This window comes from Scyliorhinus canicula, chromosome 2 (assembly GCF_902713615.1).
Source record: "Scyliorhinus canicula chromosome 2, sScyCan1.1, whole genome shotgun sequence".
In the NCBI taxonomy this organism is placed as follows: Eukaryota; Metazoa; Chordata; class Chondrichthyes; order Carcharhiniformes; family Scyliorhinidae; genus Scyliorhinus; species Scyliorhinus canicula.
Window position 1 is genome coordinate 230,620,690 of NC_052147.1, and position 25,102 is coordinate 230,645,791.

Consider the following 25,102-nt stretch of genomic DNA (forward strand, 5'->3'; position numbering starts at 1 on the left):
GGATAGCCAGAGAAAGGGTTGGTCCATTCAAGGATATTGGAGGGAATCTGTGTATGGAACCAGAGGAAATGGGAGAGATACTAAACGAATACTTTGCCTCAGTATTCACCAAAGAGAAGGACTTGGTGGATGAGGAGTACAAGGTAGAGTGTGTAGATATTCTGAGTCATGTTGATATTAATAAAGAGGAGGTGTTGGGCATCTTAAAAAGCATTAAAGTAGATAAATCCCCAGGGCCTGATGGGATCTACCCCAGAATACTGAGCGAGGCAAGGGAGGAAATTGCTGGGGTCTTGACAGTCATCTTTGTATCCTCATTGGCTACAGGTGAAGTTCCAGAGAACTGGAGAGTAGCCAATGTTGTTCCATTGTTTAAGCAGGGCAGCAGGGATAATCCAGGAAATTATAGGCCGGTGAGCCTTATGTCAGTGGTAGGGAAATTACTGGAAAAGGTTCTTAGAGATAGGATTTACTCACATTTGAAAACAAATGGACTTATTAGCGATGGACAGCATTGTTTTGTGAAGGGGAGTTCGCGCCTCACTAATTTGATTGAGTTTTTCCAGGAAGTGACAAAGATGATAGATGAGGGAAAGGCAGTAGATGTGTATATGTGGACTTCAGTAAAACCTTTGACAAGGTACCTCATGGTAGATGGGTACAAAAGGTGAAGTCACATGGGATCAGAGGAGAGCTCACAAGTTGGATACATAACTGGCTTGGGCACAGAAGACAGAGGGTAGCAGTAGAAGGGTGCTTTTCTGAATGGAAGGCTGTGACTAGCGGCGTTCCACAGGGATCAGTTCAGGGGCCTTTGTTGTTCGTGGTGTATATAAATGATTTGGAAGAAAATGTAGCTGATCTGATTAGTAAGTTTGCAGATGACGCAAAAATTGGTGGAGTTGCGGATAGTGAAGAGGATTAACAGAGGATTGTCAGAGGATACAGCAGCTGGTTGGAGTCTTGGATGAAGAAATGGCAGATGGAGTTTAATCCGGATCAAGTGTGAGGTAATGCACTTTGGAAGGTCCAGTGCATGTAGGAATTACACAATAAATTGTAGAACTCTTGCGAGTATTGACAGGCAGAGAGATCTGGGCGTGCATGTCCACCGATCACTGAAAGTGTCAATGACTAGGGCAGCATGGTAGCATGGTGGTTAGCATAAATGCTTCACAGCTCCAGGGTCCCAGGTTCGATTCCCGGCTGGGTCACTGTCTGTGCGGAGTCTGCACGTCCTCCCCGTGTGTGCGTGGGTTTCCTCCGGGTGCTCCGGTTTCCTCCCACAGTCCAAAGATCTGCGGGTTAGGTGGATTGGCCATGCTAAATTGCCCGTAGTGTCCTGAAAAGTAAGGTTAAGGGGGGGGTTGTTGGGTTACGGGTATAGGGTGGATAAGTGGGTTTGAGTAGGGTGATCATGGCTCGGCACAACATCGAGGGCCGAAGGGCCTGTTCTGTGCTGTACTGTTCTATGTTCTATGAGTAGAGGAGCTGAAAGCTAAGTGGGAGGGGGAACTGGGGGAACAGATCGAAGACGGGACATGGGCTGATGCCCTGGAGAGGGTTAATTCTTCCTCCTCGTATGCGCGGCTTAGCCTCATCCAATTCAAGGTGCTGCACCGGGCCCACATGACTGGGACGAGGATGAGTAGGTTCTTTGGGGGTGAAGACAGGTGTGTCAGGTGCTCGGGGAGTCCAGCGAACCATGCCCATACGTTCTGGGCATGCCCGGCACTGGAGGAGTTCTGGAAGGGGGTGGCGAGGACGGTGTCGAGGGTGGTGGGATCCAGGGTCAAGCCAGGATGGGGACTCGCGATTTTTGGGGTTGGGGTGGAGCCGGGAGTGCAGGAGGCGAAAGAGGCCGGTGTGCTGGCCTTTGCGTCCCTAGTAGCCCGGCGAAGGATCTTGCTACAATGGAAGGATGCGAGGCCCCCAAGCGTGGAGACCTGGATCAATGACATGGCGGGTTTCATTAAGCTAGAGAAGATCAAATTCGCCCTGAGAGGGTCGGTACAAGGGTTCTTTAGGCGGTGGCAACCATTTCTCGACTTTCTGGCTCAACGATAGGGTACGGGGACAGTAGCAGCAGCAACCCGGGGGGTGGGGGGAAAGGGGGAGGGAAAAGGTGTGGGGGGGGGGGGACGATGACTATGTTTGTTTATTTAATTTAAATTTATTTTTAAGTTCTTCTGTTGTTCATTGGGGTTGGGGGGGGTGGGGGATGGGATACATGCGTCGATACGGTCTGGGGGTGTCACAGTTATTATGGGTTATTTTGTTGCATTTCATTGTTTGTCGTTACGTTTTATATTTTCTGTAAAAAATTCCAATAAAAATTATATTAAAAAAAAGAAAGTGTCAATGCATGTGGATAAGTTGGTCAAGAAGGCAGGCGGCATCTGTCAGGGCATTAAATCTAAAAATTGGCAAATCATGTTGCAGCTGTACAGGACCTTAGTTAGGCCTCACTTAGAATATTGTGTACAATTCTGGTCGCCACACTACCAGAAGGATGTGGATTCTTTGGAGAGGGTACAGAAGCAGTTTACTAGGATGTTGCCTGGTATGGAGGGCATTGGCTATGAGGAGAGGTTAGATATACTCGGTCTGTTCTCACTGGAACGACGGAGGTTGAAAGGCGACCTGATACAGGTCTACAAGATTATGATTGGCATGGACAGATTGGATAGTCATAGCTCTTTCCTAGTGTGGGGGTTAAGTACATAGGTTTAAGGTGCGTGGGGAAAAGTTTAAAACAGGTGTGTGAGGCAGGTTTTTTACACAGAGGGTGGTAAATATATGGAACGCGCTGCTTGGGGAGGTGGTGGGAGCAGGTATGATTTAAGGAACATCTAGACAAATATATGAAAAGGGTGGGAATGGAAGGATATGAATGGAAGGGGCAGCACGGTAGCACAAGTGGATGGGGCAGCACGGTAGCACAAGTGGATAGCACTGTGGCTTCACAGCGCCAGGGTCCCAGGTTCGATTCCACGCTGGGTCACTGTCTGTGAGGAGTTTGCGCGTTCTCCCCGTGTCTGCGTGGGTTTCCTCCGGGTGCTCCAGTTTCCTCCCACAGCCCAAAGACGTGCAGGTTAGGCGGATTGGCCATGCTAAATTGCCCTTAGTGTCCAAAAAAGGTTAGGAGGGGCTATTGGGTTTCAGGGATAGGGTGGAAGTGAGGGCTTAAGTGGGTCGGTGTAGACTTGATGGGCCGAATGGCCTCCTTCTGCACTGAATGTTCTATGTTCTATGATACAGACTCTGTAAGTGCATATGGTTTTATAATGTTACAAAGGCACCAATCACTCATAAGGAATTGTATAAACATGTGTGTTTATTTATTTCGACTCGACACATGAGAACAGATACATGGCTATAACAATAATAATAATTGCTTATTGTCACAAGTAGGCTTCAATGAAGTTACTGTGAAAAGCCCCTAGTCGCCACATTCCGGCGCCTGTTCGGGGAGGCTGGAATAGAAATTGAACCCGCGCTGCTGGTCTTCTTCTGCATTACAAGCCAGCTGTCTTAGCCCACTGTGCTAAACCAGCAAGATTGAAGACATCAGCAGCAGGGCTGTCCGTGTTGTGTTCTGCTCCAGGTCAAAGTGAAACCGAGCAGCGTTATATGACACATCCCGGCTCTGGGTCACTGTCAGTGTGGAGTTTGCACTCCTCCCCCCCCCCCCCCCCCCCCCCAACCCCGTGTTTGCGTGGGTTTGGCCCCCACAACCTAAAGATGTGCAGGGTAGGTAGTTTGGCCACGCGAAATTGCCTCTTATTTGTAAAACATAAATTGGGTTCTCTAGATTTATTTTAAAAAGGCATATTACAACATACCCTTTTTGTTTAAAGATACTGTGCCCTTTCCAAATTAGTATAACTATTTATAATACATGTTCATGCTTAGTTACCATGACATAAGTGTACAGAACTTATGAATCAATGCGTTTCTAAAACATAGAGGTAATCTGCTGGTATGCTCAGACCTTGTGATGGTCACCTTCTCTGCAGGTTTCTTTGGTTGCTCTTAGTGATCTGTGGGATTGTTTTTCTTGGATGTTGTTCATGGTTGCATTTTGGATCATGTCCTAGATATAATTGGACTGCCTGGTGGTTGAGGAGCTCGAATGGCTCTGGGGTGTCCTTGATTACGCCTTTGTGTGAAATGACGTCATAGGACCTTAGTCCTGAAAACATCCTTGTCTCCTCAGCTGGTTACCATGTAAATTCTGTGTGATCAGAGATAATAACTTGTCTCAACATTAACCTTGGCAATTTTATACCTGAATTTTTATCATGCATGTTGATCATCTTCACTTGTTGTTTTAAAAGTTGCTGTCTAGGTTCTGTGAAAGTAAAATATGTCAAAGTAGGTAAATTAGTATGTACTAGTCTGTCAAACATGAGCTCTGCCAGAGATGGAATAGTTGCACTTAAAGGTCTCACTCTCACATGTGATGAATCATTCATTCAACTAGATTGTTCAATCTTGGGTAATAAGGAGAAACATAGAAATGTGGAAAAGAGAAGTGGTAAGAGTCTATTCGGCCCTTCAAGCCTGCTCATTTGTTATGATCATAGCTGATCATGCAACTCAATAGTTTGATCCCACCCTCCCCCCATACCATCGGCCCCTTCCCCTCCAGAAGCTCCAGCACTTCTGAGACCCCAAAAATCGCCACTATCGGGTCTGGTTTGACCACCTCCCCCACTTCCTTGGATAGCGTTCCAAACACCGCCTTCCAATAGCTCTCCAGCTTCTCGCAGCTTTCGAACATATGCGCATGATTCGCTGGCCCCCAGCCACACTTCTCACACCCATCAGCCGCTCCCTGGAAGAACACACACATCCTCGCCCGAGTCATGTCTACACTATGCACCACCTTAAACTGAATCAAGCTGTGCATGTCGTTACGCTGCTTGCGTCACTTTCAAAATGGCCACCGTCAGTGGCATGCTGTCTTCTAAACTGCGCCATAGAGTTAATGGCGTCGGCCACGTTTCCCGAATTCGTGCCTTTTTATTGGGTCCTAAACTCTGCATACTGGTTTGTGGCTTGTTCACTAGCCTTGCAGAGATTCATAGCTTCTTCTAACAGCAAAATCGGTCTTCTAAGTAAACGCCCTTGCAACCGCTCATCATATACACCAAACGCGATCTGATCCCAAATTAACGAACCCGTCATGGAGGAAAAGTTATAAGACTGAGCTCTGAGCCTTAGGTTAGTGAAAAATTAATCAATCAATTCTCCTTTTAGCTGCAGCCTTTCTTTTAAACATGTACTCCTCATACGATTCATTCACTTGCACTTTACAATGAACATTGAATTTGTTCATGACCCGCTCATAATTTTTCTTATCCTCATTGTCTTCAAATTCAAACAAATTATATAATTCAAATGCCTGTGGTCCAGCCAACTTTAGGAGGAGCGCGATTTTGCGATGATCAGGAGCTGATGCTAATGTGGAGGCAGATAAAATAACTTCAAATTGCTGTTGGAAATTTTTCCAGTTTACATTTTGTTTACTAGTCATCCTGAAGTGTTCTGGCTTTTTCAGACCTTCCATCTTACGATCAGTAACTTGGTGCTGGCTTCGAGGTTCTGTTGAGTGGCGTGATTGTTCTTCTTTTCTTCTTACAAGCCAATCTGACTTTCTAAACTTACTGCTATACTTTTAGAAACACACTCCTGGTACCATGTGGTGTTCTTTGTGATTCTTATTATCAGGATGGATGTCGTAATTTTCACAAAGACCACAGAAGCTAAGTTCAATAACAAAGCTAACATTTATTACACTACTTATTAAAGTGCGACCACTTAGTTTTATAGCAAGCAATAATGTAGTAATCTACAATCTACACTCTCCTAGCTCTAGTCTCTACACATCTATAACTGTACTCTGCACTCTCTGGACCTCTTCTCTGCACTCTCTCAAGTCATCTCCCAGAAGCCTGAGAGTCAGTGCTTTATATAGTTCTGCATCTAGCTCCATCATGCTCAATTATGATATTACATTAACCCTTTATATTCTAGACATTCTACATAATCTCGCATAGGTAACTTCAAAGTGGAGATATGTAGAAATTGGCACAGATATGCTAAACGCCGGATCCACAGGGTGGGTAACATCAAAGGGAAGAAATTATATATTCATAGCACAATAACTAGAGATGAGTGAACCACTCCGGCGTCGAGCTGCCCCAAAGGTGCGGAATTCTCCGCACATTTAGGGGCCAAGCCCTCACATTGAGGGGCTAGGCCCGTGCCGGAGTGGTTACCACTCCGCCAGCTGGCGTGAACAGCCTTTGGCACCACGCCAGCAGGGGCCAAAAGGACTTTGCCGGCCGGCGTAAGTCCGCGCATGCGCCGGAGCGTCAGCAATTGCTGACATTATACCGGCGCATGCGCAGGGGAGGGGGTCTCTTCCGCCTCCACCATGGTGAAGGCCATGGCGGAGGCGGAAGAAAAAGAGTGTCCCCATGGCACAGGCCGATAGGTGGGCCCCAATCACGGGCCAGGCCACCGTGGGGGCACCCCCCAGGACCCCAGAGCCCACTCGCGACGCCAATCCCGCCGGTCAGGTAGGTGGTTTAATCCACGCCGGCGGGGGAGGCCTGTCAGCGGCGGGACTTCGGCCCATCGCGGGCCGGAGAATCGCCACGGGGGGCCTGCCGACCAGCGCGGCGCGATTCCCGCCCCGCCGAATCTCGTGGGGCAGAGAATTCGGGCCACGGCAGGGGTGGTATTTATTTTTTATAAATTTAGAAATTTAGATTACCCAATTATTTTTTCCAATTAAGGGGCTTTTTAGCATGGCCAATCCACCTACTCTGCACATTTTTGGGTTGTGGGGGCGAAACTCACGCAGACACGGGCTGGTTTAGCTCACCAGGCTAAACCGCTGGCTTTTAAAGCAGACCAAGCAGGCCAGCAGCATGGTTCGATTCCCATACCAGCCTCCCCGGACAGGCACCGGAATGTGGCGACTAGGAGCTTTTCACAGTAACTTCATTGAAGCCTACTCGTGACAATAAGCAATTTTCATTTCATTTTCAGAATGTGCAAACTCCACACGGACAGTGACCCAGAGCCGGGATCGAACCTGGGACCTCAGCGCCGTGAGGCGGTTGTGCTAACCACTAGGCCACCGTGCTGCCCCCGGGGGTGGTATTGATGCCGGCCCCCGGTCAGAGAATCCCGCCCCAGGACACTGTCACGGCTACCATCACAACCACACAGCTGCAGAAACAGTTTCCTGAAAACACGTTTTTGTTAAATGGGCAGTTGATTAAGAACCAAAACTCAAACTGAGAAACTTCAGCTTTGCTGAAATCGAAGGCAATTTTTCCAAACATGGCCAAATAACCTGTGGATGATAATTATTGCTGGGTTTCACACACTGAGTTATAGAATATTGGATATTGTTTGGGAACAAAGGGGTAACTTCATGTAATACTGTGTGTGCATAGCCATCAGTGTAATTGAGTGTTACAGTGTATTACAGTCCTTGTTGTATGTTTTTGTTTCTTAATTTAGTTACTAAATATTCTTTATTAACTGATCACACAATGATTGGCCAATTCCACCCTGGTTTGCATATTTTTCCTCACAGTACACCAAATTGAAAATATACACCACTAAGAACTGGTGTTCCAAGTTACCCCTCTGGGTTTTGGGATACCCTTGCATTTAACATCAACGGGATTCTTAAAAATAGGGAATTTGCTTATGACAATATCTTAGTAAGAAGTCTTACAACACCAGGTTAAAGTCCAACAGGTTTGTTTCAAACACGAGCTTTCAGAGCGCAGCTCCTTCCTCAGGTGAAAAGAACCTGAGGAAGGAGCAGTGCTCCGAAAGCTCGTGTTTGAAACAAATCTGTTGGACTTTAACCTGGTGTTGTAAGACTTCTTACTGTGCCCATCCCAGTCCAACCCCGGCATTTCCACATCAGGACAATATCTTACAGCACTGTGCATTTATACACCATTAGTTCCAGGCTGACAGTTCAGTACCGCACTAATATTGTGATGCTCAAACACCTGCCTCGTAGAAAACTATGTATGCACTGAGGGGAGATGTAATTGAGTTGTAAAATATGATGAGGAACCTACAGAGAGTGAATAGAAATGACCCAATCCTTTATCAAATACGTCAACAACTGGACTTGTGGTGAGGATGGAGGAGGTGGTTTTTCTTTTTTTCAATTCATTTATGGGATTAACGGATGGGTGGCACGGTAGCACAGTGGTTAGCACTGTTGCTTCACGGCGCCAGAGACCCGGATTTTATTCCCAGCATAGGCTACTGTCTCTGCGGAGTCTGCATGTTCTCGCATGTCTGTGTGGGTTTCCTAGGGGTGTTCCAGTTTCCTCCCATAATTCCTGAAAGACATGCTGTTAGGTGAATTGGACATTCTGAATTTTCCTTCAGTGCACCCGAAAAAGTGCTGGAGTGTGACGCCCACGGGATTTTCACAGTAACTTCATTGCAGTGTTAATGTAAGCTTACCTGTGACACTAATAAAGATTATTTTTATGTGGGAATGCTGGTTAGGCCAGCATTTATTGCCCATCCCTAATTGCCCTCCAGAAGTTGGTGGTGAGTTGCCTTCTTGAATCACTGCAGTCCCTGAGGTGTAGGTACACTGACTGTGCTGTAGGGAGGTGTTCCACGACTTTGCGATAGCGACAGTGAAGGAACAGTGATGGACGGCACGGTATCACAGTGGTTACCACTGTTGTTTCACATGTCCAGGGTCCCAGGTTCGATTCCTGGCTTGGGTCACTGTCTGTGTGGAGTCTGCATGTTTTCCCTGTGTCTGCGTGGGTTTACTCCGGGTGCTCCGGTTTCCTCACACAAGTCCCAAAAGTAGTGCTGTTAGGAATTTGGACATTCTGAATTCTCCCTCTGTGTACCCGAATAGGTGCCAGAATGTGGCTTTTCACAGTAACTTCAATGCAGAATTAATGTAAGCCTACTTGTGACAATAAAGATTATTATTATATATTTCCAAGTTAGGATGGTGAGTTACTTGGAGGGGAACCTCCAGGTGGTGGGGTTTCCAGTTATCTTGTCCTTCTAGATGCTAGTGCTCATGGGTTTGGAAGGTGCTGTCTAAGCAACCTTTGTGAGTTACTGTAGTGCATCTTGTAGATGGTACACACGGCATCCACTGTTTGTCGGTGGTGGAGAGTTTGAATGTTTGTAGAAGGGGGAGCTGTCAAGAGGGCTGCTTGTTCTGGATGGTGTTGAGCTTCTTGAGTGTTGCTGGAGCCGCACTCATCCAGGCAAGTGGAGAGTATTCCATTGAACTCCTGACTTGTGCCTTGTAGATGGTGGACAGGCGGTGAGTTACTCGCCATAGGATTCCTAGCCTTTGACCTGTCCTGGTAGTCACAGTATTAATGTAACACAGTGGGCGGCACGGTAGCACAGTGGTTAGCGCTGTTGCTTCACAGCGTCAAGGTCCCAGGTTTGATTCCCGACTTGGGTCACTGTGCGTGTCTGGAGTGTCTGGAGTCTGCACATTCTCCCTGTGTCTGTGGGGGTTTCCTCCGGGTGCTCCGGTTACCTCCACAAGTCCCGAAAGACGTGCTAGTTAGGTGAAGTGGACATTCTGAATTCTCCCTCCGTGTATCCGAACAGGTGTCGGAATGTGGCGACTAGGGGATTTTCACAGTAACTTCATTGCAGTGTTAATGTAAGCCTAATTGTAACACTGATAAAGATTAGTATTATTAGTACCACGTCCCCCCTTAAGTTAAATCCCTTATTACATTTTACACAATAACTATGTACAGGTTCTATATACACGGTAAAAGACATCAGCAGAGAGAGAGAATTTATCAAAGACTTTGAGTCGCCCCCAGATCTCTTTAGTCCCCCGACTGGCTCAACAGATTCCGAGGCAATAATGTTGTCGGCACAGACGATAGTTCAGGCGGTGCCGTATCCCCAGAAGGGCAACTGGTCTCACCGGTTCCCATCTGCCAACTGGCTGGGTTGACTCTGGGGTTCTCAGCTCCCATTTGCCCAGGAACAATCACAGACGTTTGACAATCAGTGGGACTCGACTGCTCTGAAATGGGGGTCGCCGTTCCCCGGCTCCTCAAATGGTCAGTGTGCTTTTTGACGGTCCGTCGATTTATATTCACTATATATGACACGGGCCAAGATTGGGCCCCACCCACCTGGCTAGCTGCAGTGGGCCTGAGGCAAAATTTCAAACTAAGACCAGGTCCGCCACCCGGATTTATCTGTCTCCCTTTTGTGTGAGACATTGATTTCTCTGGGAGGCCTGGTGTATTTCCGCCTCTCTGTCATGTTAGGAAATACCAAATTCAAACACGTTCTCATAGGGGGCGATTCTCCGAGCCCCGCGCCGGGCCGGGCCCCAGTGGGGGCCAGAACCCGGGCCCGGTTCGCGCCGTCGTGAAACGCGATGGTGTTCACAATGGCGCGAGCACTTGTGCTCAATATCATAGAATTTACAGTGCAGAAGGAGGCCATTCGGCCCATCGAGTCTGCACCGGCTCTTAGAAAGAGCACCCCACTTAAGCCCACCAGTAAACCAGTACCCCACCTAACTTAAAGGCAATTTAGATGACCAATCAACCTAACCTGCACATCTTTGGACTGTGGGAGGAAACCGGGGCAGCCGGAGGAAACCCACGCAGACACAGGGAGAGCGTGCAGACTCCGCATAGACAATGACCGGGAATCGAACCTGGGACCTGATGCGACCATCAATTCACTCAGAGACACGAGCTGAAGTAAACTGTGGCTTTAATCGACTTACAACTGAGCCTGCCTGTGACTAGCTGAACTGAAGGCAGGCTCGCAAGACCGCAGCACTTTATACTTCCAGTTGTGGGCGGAGCCAAGGGCGGAGCCCTGTACATGCTCCTCATCTCCCCCTGTGGGCAGAGCCACGCAACGGCTCACAGATGGAGCCCACAGGGACACAGTGATATACAGAGTGGATTTATATATTATACAGTCACCTCAGGACCCTGGCGCTGTGAAGCAACAGTGCTAACCACTGTGCTACCGTGCTCCCCTTCTGAGGCAATTCAACAGGTGTGACACCTGTGGTGGTATGGGGGAGGTCGTGTTGCACGATAACAGAAAATTAGCAAGCCGATGGCGCAGTGGTCCGGCTCATTGTTTCCTCTTGACGTTTTTAGAAGTCTGTATTGTTTTCCCAGCCAACCCATTGGATGCAGGTTGGTATAGGACCATCCTGGTGTGGCGACAGCAATTACTCAAACAAAATTTTGGATTCTGGAAGTCTGTGTGTGGCAAACACTCGGTGTAAGGTGTCACCGTAGCTGCCACGGTTGTGGTCCCCATCTCCTATATAGGCAGCCACTTGGTATGCGCATTCATTAAAATTGTGAACATCCTGCCCAAGAAAGGGCCCACATAGCCAACATCGACGCTGGTCCATGGGTGAGCCGTCCACTCCAGAGGTGGAGACTGGCCGATGGAAACAATGACTGTTGAGTCTGACTGGGGATACATTGCCATACCATTTCTTCGATGGCTTTATCAATTTTGAGTCATCACATATACCTGCATGCCAACATGTTCATCTTTGTTTGCTCTGGGTGGGCACTATGTAACTCCTGTAAGAGAGGCCTCCTGGCTGGTGTTGGAATGATGACTCGTGAGCCCCACGAGTGGCTTGAAATAACATAAGAACATAAGAACTAGGAGCAGGAGTAGGCCATCTGGCCCCTCGAGCCTGCTCTGCCATTCAATTAGATCATGGCTGATCTTTTGTGGACTCAGCTCCACTTTCCGGCCCGAACACCATAACCCTTAATCCCTTTATTCTTCAAAAAACTATCTATCTTTACCTTAAAAACATGTAATGAAGGAGCCTCAACTGCTTCACTGGGCAAGGAATTCCATAGATTCACAACCCTTTGGGTGAAGAAGTTCCTCCTAAACTCAGTCCTAAATCTACTTCCCCTTATTTTGAGGCTATGTCCCCTAGTTCTGCTGTCACCCGCCAGTGGAAACAACCTGCCCGCATCTATCCTATCTATTCCCTTCATAATTTTAAATGTTTCTATAAGATCCCCCCTCATCCTTCTAAATTCCAATGAGTACAGTCCCAGTCTATTCAACCTCTCCTCATAATCCAACCCCTTCAGCTCTGGGATTAACCTAGTGAATCTCCTCTGCACACCCTCCAGCGCCAGTACGTCCTGGCCAGTACGTCTGGAAGCTTCTAGAAGTAATGAAAGGCAAAAGCTGGTACAGGCACAGAACACTAAAGTGTGGGTTTTAGCTCTCCGGCTCTGTGGTCCACACTGCTGGAGCTCCTGCTCCCGGAGCCCTGCACTTACTTGCTATTGGCTGGGGTTCACGCGCTCCCACGTGATTGGCCCCGAGCTGGTCTCGTGGGCCACCAGGGCAGCCCTCTTAAATGGGCTGCGCTACCACAAGGATAGTGTGGAAAAATGGTGCTGAGGGAGCAGGTTAGTCATAATCCAGTTTAATGACAGACCAGACTCAAGGGGCCGAATGGCCTATTCCTGCTCATAATTCCTATGTTCCACTGTTCCTTCTCCAGATGTCATGTGGCAGGTTTGAAGGCAAGCAGGAACCCATGCAGCTGTTGTGTAAATAATCAGATAGCTCATTAAGTGCTGTTTTAACCCAGGAGACCTGTTTCCCAATTTGTCAGCAACTTGTTGGAGCCACTGGAGTGAATGCACCGCGAGAGGTGTTTCTTCAGTGAAACTGACAAGCTGGATCAGTGAAAATGAAGAGTCCCTGCCATGGCCATTGAGAGGCTGCTATTGAAGCATATTCTCTAAAAGAGTGCTTTCACTGCTTGACAGGAAACTGGATTTATCCAGGAAGGCACTTCACCTGTCTAGCACGTCATTCACTTCCTTACTGCCAGCCTTCAAAAAAAAAGAAAATCGCTTATTGTCACAAGTAGGCTTCAAATGGCGTTACTGTGAAAAACCCGTAGTCACCACATTCCGGCGCCTGTTCAGGGAGGCTGATATGGGAATTGAACCGTGCAGCTGGCCTGCCTTGGTCTGCTTTCAAAGCCAGCGATTTAGCCCAGTGTGCTAAACCAGTCCCTGCTGGTCACCCTGACATGGGAGCAGATTGTACAGCTCCATCTTCCACCTCTGATAAGGGGCAAGAACACATCAGCAGAAAGAACATCAGCTGCGTTCTCCTTAGCTGCAACACCCACCCCTCCATCTCCATAGCAAAAAGGAGATGGATACCAAGGACAAGGTGGAAGGAGGCGAACACCCTCCCGTACCTCCCCTGCCCCACACCAACACTGAGTCTACATGCAGAAGCTCAGTTCACTCAACATGTTTTGAGCACCAGTGCTTCAGGAAGTTCAGGGTCTTTCAGCAGTTTACTGCTGCTGTGAATAGTGTCTGGCAACAAGACCTCCATCCCAGTGGAACAGATGGACACGCATTTCCAGTTGCCAAAAATATGTCTGTTACTCGAGGACAACCCCCACTACCCCATCTTTCCCCCCTGACACCCTCTGCCACTACCAACTCCCCCCCCCCCCCCCCACCCCCCGCCACACACACACCAAACTCCTCTGCTTCTCCACAAGTTGTGTGCTCCCTTCTCATATAAAAGGAACAGAAAGGTATGAATGAGTGTAATGACTTGTGTGGAGAGAAGGGAACTGCAACATTAGTGGAGGGTGACAGTGAAGCATAGGTGCGAGAGAGCAATGGGCTGAATGTGAGTGTGGCTGTTCTGATGGTCATGAGAGGTGCTTGCAGAGAGAGGAATCAGTGCAGTTGCACGGTGTGTTCTGAGTACAATGCAGGGGAATGCTGGGAAAGTTAGAATGTGGGGCTTGGTACCTGATGGTGTTACTCCAATCACCTTTCCTGTCCTCCTGATCCTCTTGATATACTGTCTCCATTTCGCAGTGTTCACACTCCAGCTACTCACATCTTTGGCCACTTCCATCCTCAACTGATTGTTTGAAGTTGGTGCCCTCCCTCTGATCTTTGGCAGAGCTTGTCTCACTGTAATCCCTCTGATCCTGCAGCAGGATCTCCAGGTAAAAGTCAGAGAATAGCTTTCCCACGTCTCCTTTCCATTCCAATGGTTGCTGCAGCCTCAAAAGTCCCGATCTCGGGAGCCATTTTAAACACACTATGGTCCCTTTAATTAGAAATCCTTCCTTTCGACGGTGTGACTCATCATCCTGCCCATCCTCCCTGATTGGGCAGGAAATACGGAGACGGGATACTAATGTCTCAGCTCAATTAAAGAGGTTTGGCATGGCCTGCTCCAGAGGTCAACATGTTTTCTGGCCTGCAAAGTGTCCAGGCCTTTGGCTGTGAATTAAGTTGGCACATGTTCACCCAAATGCCCGTAAACTAATGTCATGTGTCATTTCTATCTCTAGTTTTCATTTCAGATCATTTATTACAAAGTGTTAATTCTGGTAAGACAGGCAAGCCTTTCTGAATTAAAGACAAGTTGGAATGCGAAAGGAGTAGACCTATTATACTGCAGGCTTGTTTTACAGTTGTTCTCAGTATGACCGGGCAAGTCCACATTGATGTGTAACCGCACTCCCGAGTTTACAGCATTATTGTCTTTCTTTTCTTCAACTATTTCATCATGCAGAAAGCACTGTAGTGTTGAATGAACTAGAATAGACACGAATGAACTTATCAAATATGTGACAGATGTTCTCAATCCAATAACATGCTCGCCAAAGAGAATTGGTGGAGTCGCACAGGCTAGAAGCCATCAGCTTTCGTAAATTCAGAATTATGAACAAATATCTGGAGGATTTCTAAAATAATGAAATTATTTTATATGTTGAACAAATACTGAGCCATTGTGATGTTTCACTGTCAGGCAGATACAAAAAAAATCATAATTTAAAGATAATGCAATTTCACCAAGGCACGATACAATTGCAGCAAGACATCTTTACTTCTGTACTCAAAAGCTCTCACAATAAAGGCCAACGCACATACCATTTACCTTCCCAATTTCTTGCTGCACCTGCATGTTAGGTTTCAGTGACTCACTAGAACACAGCACTGGGAGTAATTCTGAGTTTACAGCTGCGTTTTAGTCTCTAAAATCCGCTTTCAGGAGCACATCCTTGTTTCTGCTGATGTTGTTGGTACCGATGTGAACTGTAACTTGTAGCTGTTCACCCCCCCCCCCCCCCCCCCCCCCCTCTGGCTGCTCAGTGACATCCTTGGCCCTGGTGCGAGGGAGACTATGTTTCCCAGGGTGGCACGGTAGCACAGTGGGTAGCACTGTTGCTTCACAGCTCCAGGGTCCCAGGTTTGACTCCCGGCTTGGTCTGTGCGGAGTCTGCACGTTCTCCCCGTGTCTGCGTGCGTTTCTTCCAGGCGCTCCGCTTTCCTCCCACGAGTCCCAAAAGACGTGCTGTTATGTGAATTGGACATTCTGAATTCTCACTCTGTACCCGAGCAGGCGGCAATATGACTCGGGGCTTTTCACAGTAACTTCATTGCAGCCAGTTAATGTAAGCCTACTTGTGACAATAAAGATTATTATTATTGTAACCATTGAATCCCCTCCCCCTATTGTTCTTCCACTCTCTTTCCTCCCTTCACGTTGGCACAGTCTTGGCTCTGGCTATACTCCTCTGAGGAACCATTGTCTTCACTTGGATCTAAAATGGAAAATCTGCTGATCGAGAAAGTTAGACTCATCTCCACTACCTGCCTGGTCTTCTTAGACTATCTGAAAGTCACCAATTCCCTCTCTGCCTGTAATCTCTTTACCTGCAGTGTGGCAGCTTCCCTGAAAGTGCTATCCACATAGTTAGGGCGGCATGGTGGCACAGTGGCGAGCACTGCTGACTCACAGGGACAGAGACCCGGGTTCAATTTCAGCCTTGGGTGACTGCTGATTCCTCTGTTTTCCTCCCACAGACCAAAGAAGTGCAGATTAGGTGGATTGGCCATGTTAAATTGCCTCTTCGTTTCCAAAGATGTGTCGATTAGGTGGATTGGCCATGTTAAATTGCCTCTTAGTTTCCAAAGATGTGTCGATTAGGTGGGGGTCTGGGATTAAGGGGAGAGTCCGAGGTGGGGTGCTCTTTCAGAGGGTGGGTGCAGAATCGATGGGCCGAATGGCTCCTTCTGCACTGTAGGTTTTCTATGATTTTCAGCCTCACAGATGTGCCAGTGGCGCTAGCCATCGCTCATGTTCCAAACCCAGGGGTCAAATTTCTGCAGCTGGTGACACTTGCTGGACACGTTGTCAGCTCGGTGACAAGACATGTCCGCAACTTTCCACATGTTACAGGTTGAGCATTCCATGTGACCAAGTTGCCCTGCAGTGCCTAAGATTTACAGACTATTTATTAGAGACCTAGATCGTCCTGTTCTTAATAAGCTTTACTGCTTTTACTGCTAATAGACTTTACCACTATTAATAAAACTAATAATATCCTGGCTGGGAGGTTTACTAGAGTCACTCAGGAGGATGGCAGGGGATGGGAACCAGAGCATTGGTTAGAAGGTGTAATAACTGAAGGGGAAATAGAGAACAAAAATAAGAGAAGAACATCACCGTGTGTGCTCAAACGCAGTGGTTTGAAGTGAGTTTGTTTCAACGCCAGAAGTATAGCAGATAAGGCAGATGAAATTAGAGCACTTATTAGTACTTGGAATTATGATGTTGTGGCCATCACAGAAACTCGGTTAAAGGAAAGGCAGGATTGGCAGCTGAACGTTGGAGGATATGGATGCTTCAGGAGAGATAGAAGGGGATGTAAAAGGGGTGGGGGAGTAGCATTGCTGATTAAGGAGAATATTATAGCCGTACTGCAGGCTCATACAATGAGGCAATCTGGGTAGAGCTCAGGAACAGGAAGAGGGCATTCACATGTTAGGCATTTATGACAAGCCTCCCAACTGCCAGTGAGAGATAGAGGAGCAGATAGGTAGAGAGGTTTTGGATAGGTACAAAAGTAACAGGGTTGTTGTGGTAGAGGATTGTAATTTCCCCTATATTAACAGGGACTCACTTAGTGCTAGAGGCTTAGATGGGGCAGAGTTTGTAAGGTGTATCCAGGAAGGTTTTTTGAAGCAATATGTAGATAATCCAACTAGGGAAGGGGCGGTACTGGACCTGATATTGGGGAATGAGCTTGGACAGGTGATTGAGGTTTCAGTCGGGGAATATTTCGGGAGCAGTGACCAGAATTCCGTAAGTCTTCGGGTACTTTTGGATAGGGATGAGGGTAACCCTCATGTTAAGGTGCTAAACCTTAATGTAAGGCAAATTACAACAATATTGGACAGGAATTGAAGAATTTGAATTGGGTGCGGCTGTTGGAGGGTAAATCAACATCGGATATGTGGGAGTCTTTCAAGCAACAGTTGATTAGGATTCAGGAAAGTCACGTCCTTGAGAGAATGAAGGATAAGTATGGGAAGTTTAGGGAGCCTTGGATAACGAGGGATATTGTGAACCTCGTCAAAAAGAAAAGGAGGATTTTGTACGGCCTAGAAGGGTGGGGACAGTCAAAACCCTTGAGGATTGAAAGCAAGTAGGAAGGTACTTAAGCGGGAAATTAGGAGGGCAAGTAGGATTTTTATTCATGTGTAAGAAGCAAGAGTGTGGCCAGGGAAAGGATTGGGCCATTTAAGGACAGTGGGGGGAATCAATGTTTTGAGCCAGTGGAAATGGGCAAGTTACTAAATGAGTACTTTGCATCAGTGTTCACCAAACAAAAGGACTTTGCAGAAGATGATTCTTGGGTAGGGTGTGTGGACATCTGGGTCATGTCGACATCGAAAAAGAGGACGTATTGGCTCTTTTAAAAGATATCAAGGTAGATATGTCTCCTGGGCCAGATGGGTTTTACTTCAGAATACTGAGGGAAGCAAGGGAGGAAATTGCTGGGACCTTGACTGACATCTTTGTACCTCATTGGTTACAGGTGAGGTCCCAGAAGACTGGAGAAGACTGGCTGTTTAAGAAAGGTAGCAGGGATAATCCTGAAAACTATAGGCCGGTGAGTCTCACATTGGTAGTAGGTAAATTATTGGAGCGAATTCTCAGGGACAGGATTTATAACCATTGGGAAACAAATGGACTCATTAGCGATAGACAGCATGGTTTTGTGAAGGGGACTAATTTGAGAAGGTGACTAAGATGAGGAGAGGGCGGTGGATGTTGTTTACATGGACTTCAGTAAAGCCTTTGACAAGGTGCCTCATGGCAGACGGTACAAAAGGTAAAGTCACACGGGATCAGAGGTGAGGTGGTAAAATGGATACAGAACTGGCTCGGTCACAGAAGGCAAAGGGTAGTAGTAGAAAGGTGTGTTTCTGAATGGAAGGTCGTGACTAGTGGTATTCCACAGAGATCTGTGCTGGGGCCTCTGTTGTTTGTAGTGTACATAAACGTTTGGAAGAAAATGTAGCTGATCTGATTAGTACGTTCGCGGATGACACTAAGGTTGGTGGAGTGGCAAGTAGTGTTGAGGATTGTCAGAAGATACAGCAGGACATAGATAGGTTGGAAACTTGGGCAGAGGAATGCCAAATGGAATTTAATCCAGACAAATGTGAGATAATGCATTTTGGTAGGTCTAACATAGAGGGGAAATATACAGTAAATGGCAAAACTCCATAGAGGTTTGAAAGTGGCAACACAAGTGGACAAGATAGTCAAGAAAGCACATGGAATGTTTGCCTTCATTTGACAGGGCAGGGCATCGAGTATAAAAACAGGCAAAACAGGCACGTCATGCTGCTGTTACATAGAACCTTGGTAAGGCCGCACTTGGAATACTGCGCACAATTCTGGTCGCCATGCTACCAGAAGGATCTGGAGGCTTTGGAGAGGGTGCAGAGGAGGTTTACCAGGATGCTGCCTAGTCTGGAGGGTGTTAGCTGTGCAGAGAGGCTGAATGGACTCGGACTGTTTTCATTAGAACGACGGACTTTGAGGGGTCACCTGATGGCCGTCTACAAGATTATGAGGGACATGGATAGAGTGGATGGGCAGGCACTCTTTCCGAGGGTGAAGGGGTCAGTCACAAGGGGCATAGGTTTAAGGTCCGTGGGGCAAATTTTAGAGGAGATGTACACAGAGGGTGGTGAGTGCCTGGAACGCGTTGCCAGGGGAGGTTGTGGAAGATGATACTTTAACGGCATTCAAAAGACATCTTGACAAATACATGGATAGAATGGATATAGAGGGATACAGCACAAGGAAGTGCTGAGGGTTTTGGCCAAGGTTAGTATCAAGGTTAGTACAGGCTTGGAGGCCTGTTCTTGTGCTGTATTGTTCTTTGTTCTTAAAACTACTAGAAAATAACCAGAATTTGAAAGATAAATCTGCAAAATATTCAGCAATCAATCACTTATTTGTTTCCCTGAGATGTCACACCTTGAATTTTCTCAGAATGCAGCCAGTCCACAGACTGAGACTCCTAGCTTTCTTAATCGGGTCCATAGCTCTCCATCCTCTTTTACACTGAAAGTTAAGGTAGCTACTTACGTGAACAGCACCTCCTCCCTCAATGCACCACCTCCCTCACTTACCAAATTCTCAAGCTCACACTTTGCGACTAGCAGCACTCAGTGACCAGCTGCTGTCTTTTTGCTTACTTACACCAAAGAAAGGGTCATTGCTGTTGCGATCCTGACTCAATGTCACTCTGAGGGAGCTTATTAACTCCCTGCACACACCAAAACTGCCTCCTCTTGCCTGGGAAACGTTCGCCCGTCACTAAATGATTTTGTCTTCCATTTTTAATAAAGCCATTTTGCTTTTTAATAAAGCCAGATTTCCTGGCCACCTGAAGCATTTTTCAACCGCTCTGGAAGGGCAGGGCCAGAGGCATTCCAATGCCTCCTCTTGCTTGATCTTCCATTTACCAGACCACGGATTCAGCAGCTGACGGCACACCTCAAATATCATTCTCAGTGTTTAGATCCTTTGGGCAGTAGACACAAGAAACACCTGCTAGGGACAGGTGTCCACTGTCCTGTTCATACTCAAGTTTTGTTTATAGTAGAAGCACTCACAGAGACTGGCATGCCACGGGCTAAAACAAAATAACATTCTGATTTTACGCTGCAGCAGTCCTTGGCAGGACTTTCCCTAGTTTGGCATATTGCCCCAGTAGAGGTCAACGAGCCAACCTCTGCTAATTTCAAGGCTGGCAGAGTGGACCAGGGTTAGTGGGGTCTATCTATTCTCCCACAGAGCAGCACCTCAACCAAAGGACGGAATCCATCTCTTATCAAATTAAGAGCAAGCCAATTTCATCCAAACAAACTTTTTATGTTAACATGGTACAGCTCATGCCATCAACATCCGGCACGGAGGAGCTGTCCCAGACTTTGATTTTTTTTTTCTCTCAGTGTATCAATTTCTAAGAAAGTTGTTTTCAATTCTGTTGACAGAATTTCCTTCACGTTGAACGATTTCATTCTGCTAAATTTTGTTTCCGGAAGAAGGAGCCTTCTCAGTTTATTTTCAATATTGTGGGCTTGCACAAAGATATGTAGATTACAGTCAAAGAGAGCAGGATGAATACAGTGATGATAATTTGATTGCTATGATTAGTTCAGCTCAGCAGAAAAAACAAAATATTTTCAGAACAAAAGTAAAATGCTTGCTGAATGCGTTAAAGAATGCAATGCAAACTGTCAACAGGAAATAAATAAAGGGCTTAAACTCTAAAGATTTCAGGAAATGAGTCCTTGGCTGTTAATTACATATTTCCATTCAATTCAATGGAAAAATCCAGCCTCGGTGTAGCAAAACAGAAAGAAAGTAGAGAACAATATTATTGATGATTTGCACAGAAATAATACATTTTCTTATTGGAGAACATCCAAACACAAGTGTTCAAAATTAGACAGTTACATAATAACAAGTACAATATCCTGACTGTGATGTTTCCTGCAAACCTGTGGTGTATAATTTTGCAGTACATAACACTCACACCGACAAGAATGCAGTGACACATTGAACGTACAACACAGTTAAATGTTGCTAATGTACTTTGTCAGGAAAAACAAATACTGTGATACTTACCTGCTCAGTAAAATCTTTCAAATTTACATATTCAGTGCTTGTTCGTTTTTAAACGTCAAATAAAAGTAGTTGAGTACACAGAGTTTATTTAAACTCATCGACACCAGTCAGGTACATGTAATGATATTTGTGACCAAACATATTGGGCGGGATCTCCATTTCAGAGACTCAGTGCTGATGCCAGGACAGAATTGGTGGACTTCTACGACAGCACAATTGGTGGAACTCTCGGAGCAATTCAGAGGCAAGAAGCACAAATAAGGTCTGGTTCCTTCACTGCTCATGAATTACGAGGTGGTTTGTTGTGACCCTTGTAGCCAAGTCTTGTACTTGATATGACCGTCAATGGGCTAGCACCGGCGCCACGTGGAACACAATGACAAACAGTGTCAGATTTGCCAGGGTCGTGATTGGCACACGAGGGGCTGAGCTGCAGCTGCATATTAGCACTCCACTCCCCACACACACACACACTCATCCCAGCCAACAGGATGGCACTGGTGGCTCTGGAGCGCGCCAATCTGTTGATGGGTTGGCTGGGGCCAGAAGGTGCACTTCAATAAGAAAAGTTCTCATTCTTCAAAACTCCAATGTAAGTCCAATCTGCTCAACCTTTCCTCACACGGCAATCAATTCATCATGAAAATCAGTTGAGCGAACATTCTCTGAATTGCTTCTGATGCATTTACATCTTTTTTTATGTAAAGAGACCAGAACTGCACACAGTACTCCAGGCGGTTTCGTCCCTCAGTCCAAAGATGAGCAGGTTAGGTGGATTGGCCATGCTAAGTCGTCCCTTTGTGTCCAAAGGTTAGGTGGGGTTATGCGGATCGGGCGGGGGAGTGGGCCTAGGTAGGATGCTCTTTTGGAGAGTCGGTGCAGGCTTGATGGCCCAAATGGCCTTCTTCTGCACCTGTAGAGATTCTATGATTCTATGTGGCCTTACCTATACAACCAAAGCATAACTTCCCTACTTTGATACTCAGTTTCCCTTGTAATAAATACCAACATCCCATTTCCTTTCCCAATCAATGTACCTACATGCCAATATACTAGGACACAAAGTTCCTCTTTGCTGCAGAGTTCTGCCATCAAATAGTATATTGCTTTTCTGTTCCTCCTGCCAAAGCGGACAAGTTCAGATTTTTCCACATTTTATTCCAATTTTTTTCCACTCACTTAACCTATTCATAGTCCTTTGTGGACTCCTTGGGCGGGGTTCTCCGAGCCTCCATTCCGAAATCGCGCTCGGCGCAAGGACAGAGAATGGGGCATCAGACGCGCACGTGCGGTCAATGTGGCGCCATTGAAGGAGGTCCCCGTGGCGATTCTCAGCTGGCCAAGATCCCGCCGGCGTGGTTCTAGCATGGTTCCTGGTGGGGATCCATCACTGGGGGAGGGGATGGGGCGGGGTGCTCCATGACAGCCAGGCTCACGATCGGGGGCCACCGACCGGCAGGCGGGTGGGATCTAGGGGGGCCTATATTGTGGGGCCGGTCCACTGTGTGGGTCCGCCATGTAGCGCGGGGTCGCCGCGTGCATGCGCAGACCCACGACCAGAAGTGCAGGGCCCCATATTTGCAGTGGAGCTGCGCCGAGCACTCCGGCGCCCTGCTGGCCCCCTGTCGGCCACAGAATCGCTGGGCCAAGAGGCCCATTGACGCCGGCGTGAAATGCTCTGGTGTTTATGCCGGTGTCAACACTTAGCCTCCATTTTGAAGAATCCCGCCCCTTATGCCCACTTGTGACTTACTTCCCTATCTTTATTTGTGCCATCAGCAAATTTAACTACCATACCTTTAACCCTTTCATCAAAGTCATTAATATAGATTGCAAATAGTTGAGGGTCCAGCACTGATCCCTATGGCACTCCACTCGTTACAGCTTACCAACCCGATAACGATCTATCTATCCCTGCCCTCTATTCCTGTTAGTTAACCAATCCTCCATCCATGAAATCTGTTACCCCTACACCATGAACTCGTATTTTGTGAAGTTTCACACTCCCAATTTCCCATTTCTTTTCTATTATTCCATAACCACTGGGATGCCTCCTCTATTTTCCATCTTGCCTACATTCCTAAAAACAATGTGACAATATCCAGATCCAAAGTTCCATGTCACTGCACAATTATTTTCAGTTGATAGTGGAACAGTATTGATCTGAAGCAGGATGGAATTGAATGTAGTGCCCACTAACGATTTGTTCAAGCTAACAATTCATTGCACAGAATTAGGGCCATTAATGGCATTAAAGAAAATAGATGCGTACGATGAACAATCAATCGTTAACAGTGGAATAGCATTTTAAGCATAAGGGAACATTCCCATTCAAAGGCAGTATGATAACTGCCAGCAAGTTTGCACCAACAAGCTCTGTATGCTCCCACAGTGCTATGGAGTTCAGTGATAATCCTTCCTTCTGATTCCAATTTCTGTAGGATTCTACCTTTACAGAAAAATATTCCTTATGGGAATTGCCGGTATTATTGTTTCTCAAGGCCATGGCTGCTATTTAGAATACTGAGCCTGTATTGCGCTAATTTATTTATCCATCATGATTACATGCTGGGCTTGACCTATACCTGGATAAAGTAAGAAGTCTTACAACACCAGGTTAAAGTCCAACAGGTTTGTTTCAAACACGAGCTTTTGGAGTCCTTCTTCAGGTGACTGGAGAGGTATGATCCAGAAACATTTATATAGACAAAGTCAGAGATGCTGGACAATGCTTGGAATGCGAGCATTTGCAGGTGATCAAATCATTACAGATCCAGAGAGAGGGATAATCACAGGTTAAAGAGGTGCGAATTGTCTCAAGCCAGAACAGTTGGTGGAATTTTGCAAGTCCAGGCCAGATGGTGGGGGGTGGATGTAATGCGACATGAATCCAAGATCCCGGTTGAGGCCGAACTTAGCTATAAGTTTTTGCTTGGCAATTCTGCGTTGTCGCGTGTCCTGAAGACGCCTTGGAGAATGCTTACCCGGAGATCCGAGGCTGAATGCCCTTGACTGCTGAAATGTTCCCCGACTAGAAGGGAACATTCCTGCCTGGTGATTGTCACACGGTGCCCGTTCATTCGTTGTCGCAGTGTCTGCATGGTCTCGCCAATGTACCACGCTTCGGGGCATCCTTTCCTGCAGCGTATGAGGTAGACTACATTGGTCGAGTCGCACGAGTATGTGCCGCATACCTGACTGCGCTCCGAAACCTCGTGTTTGAAACAAACCTGTTGGACTTTAACCTGGTGTTGTAAGACTTCTTACTGTGCTCACTCCAGTCCAACGCCGGCATCTCCACATCATTGCTGGATAAAAGCATGGCACTAACCTTCAGCATTTCAGCACAGCATATATTTGCATTCACATCCAATCTTGTTGTAGTATTTCATTTAATAGAGGTGCACACCCATTTATAAACTATTGCATTCCGATGAGTAATTAAAACCAGGAGGGGATACAGTGCCACGTGAAACCTACCTTTCACTTCGTTTGTATTGTAATCGTCCAAGGTCACTCCTTCATTCACATTTGAAATGGCTGGTTTGGGAAACTTCTGTTGGGTAACTTACACTCGGTATATCTAAAGCAATGAATGGTTGTATTATCATTTGCAGCATGTCTAATGAGTGGTTTGGCTACAATGAACACTGGCCGCTGATAAATTAAGTAAAATGGAAGAATTGCTGGTCCACCTCTCTCATTCAAGTAAATGGAAAGTGACAGTTGGGACAATAGTTACTTTTTACTCCTGATATGCATCTGGTAAACCTCTGACAACTGCAGATGAAGATCATTTTGTTTTTTTTGGCAGTGCTCTTTAATATATGGGCATTAGGACCCAAGGGACACATACACATTTGGTTCCTGCTTCATTATCAGATGACTGCTCAAAGTACAAGTGCAAACTCGAAAGCACCACTCCTGGGACGTGTGAATCCGGAGGGAAAGGCACAATGAAGGATCCAGTGAGCGGGTCCACGGTAAGGAAACTTTCCCCCTTTTTTTTTGC

At 46.7% G+C, this 25,102-nt stretch overlaps 1 protein-coding gene across 6 annotated transcripts in view; it reads left to right on the forward strand.

Moving 5' to 3' along the window:
- The first annotated feature begins 24,616 nt into the window (after positions 1 to 24,616).
- nostrin (nitric oxide synthase trafficking) overlaps positions 24,617 to 25,102 on the forward strand; it is a 91,891-nt gene continuing 91,405 nt past the window's right edge. For 2 of the 6 annotated variants that reach the window (XM_038789751.1, XM_038789754.1), the window contains exon 1: positions 24,617 to 25,073. In XM_038789751.1, coding sequence (XP_038645679.1) covers positions 24,918 to 25,073 — 156 coding nt within the window. In that variant the 5' untranslated portion in view covers positions 24,617 to 24,917. The remainder of the gene's footprint in view (positions 25,074 to 25,102) is intronic. The other 4 variants (XM_038789749.1, XM_038789753.1, XM_038789748.1 and 1 more) reach the window with 3 other exon arrangements.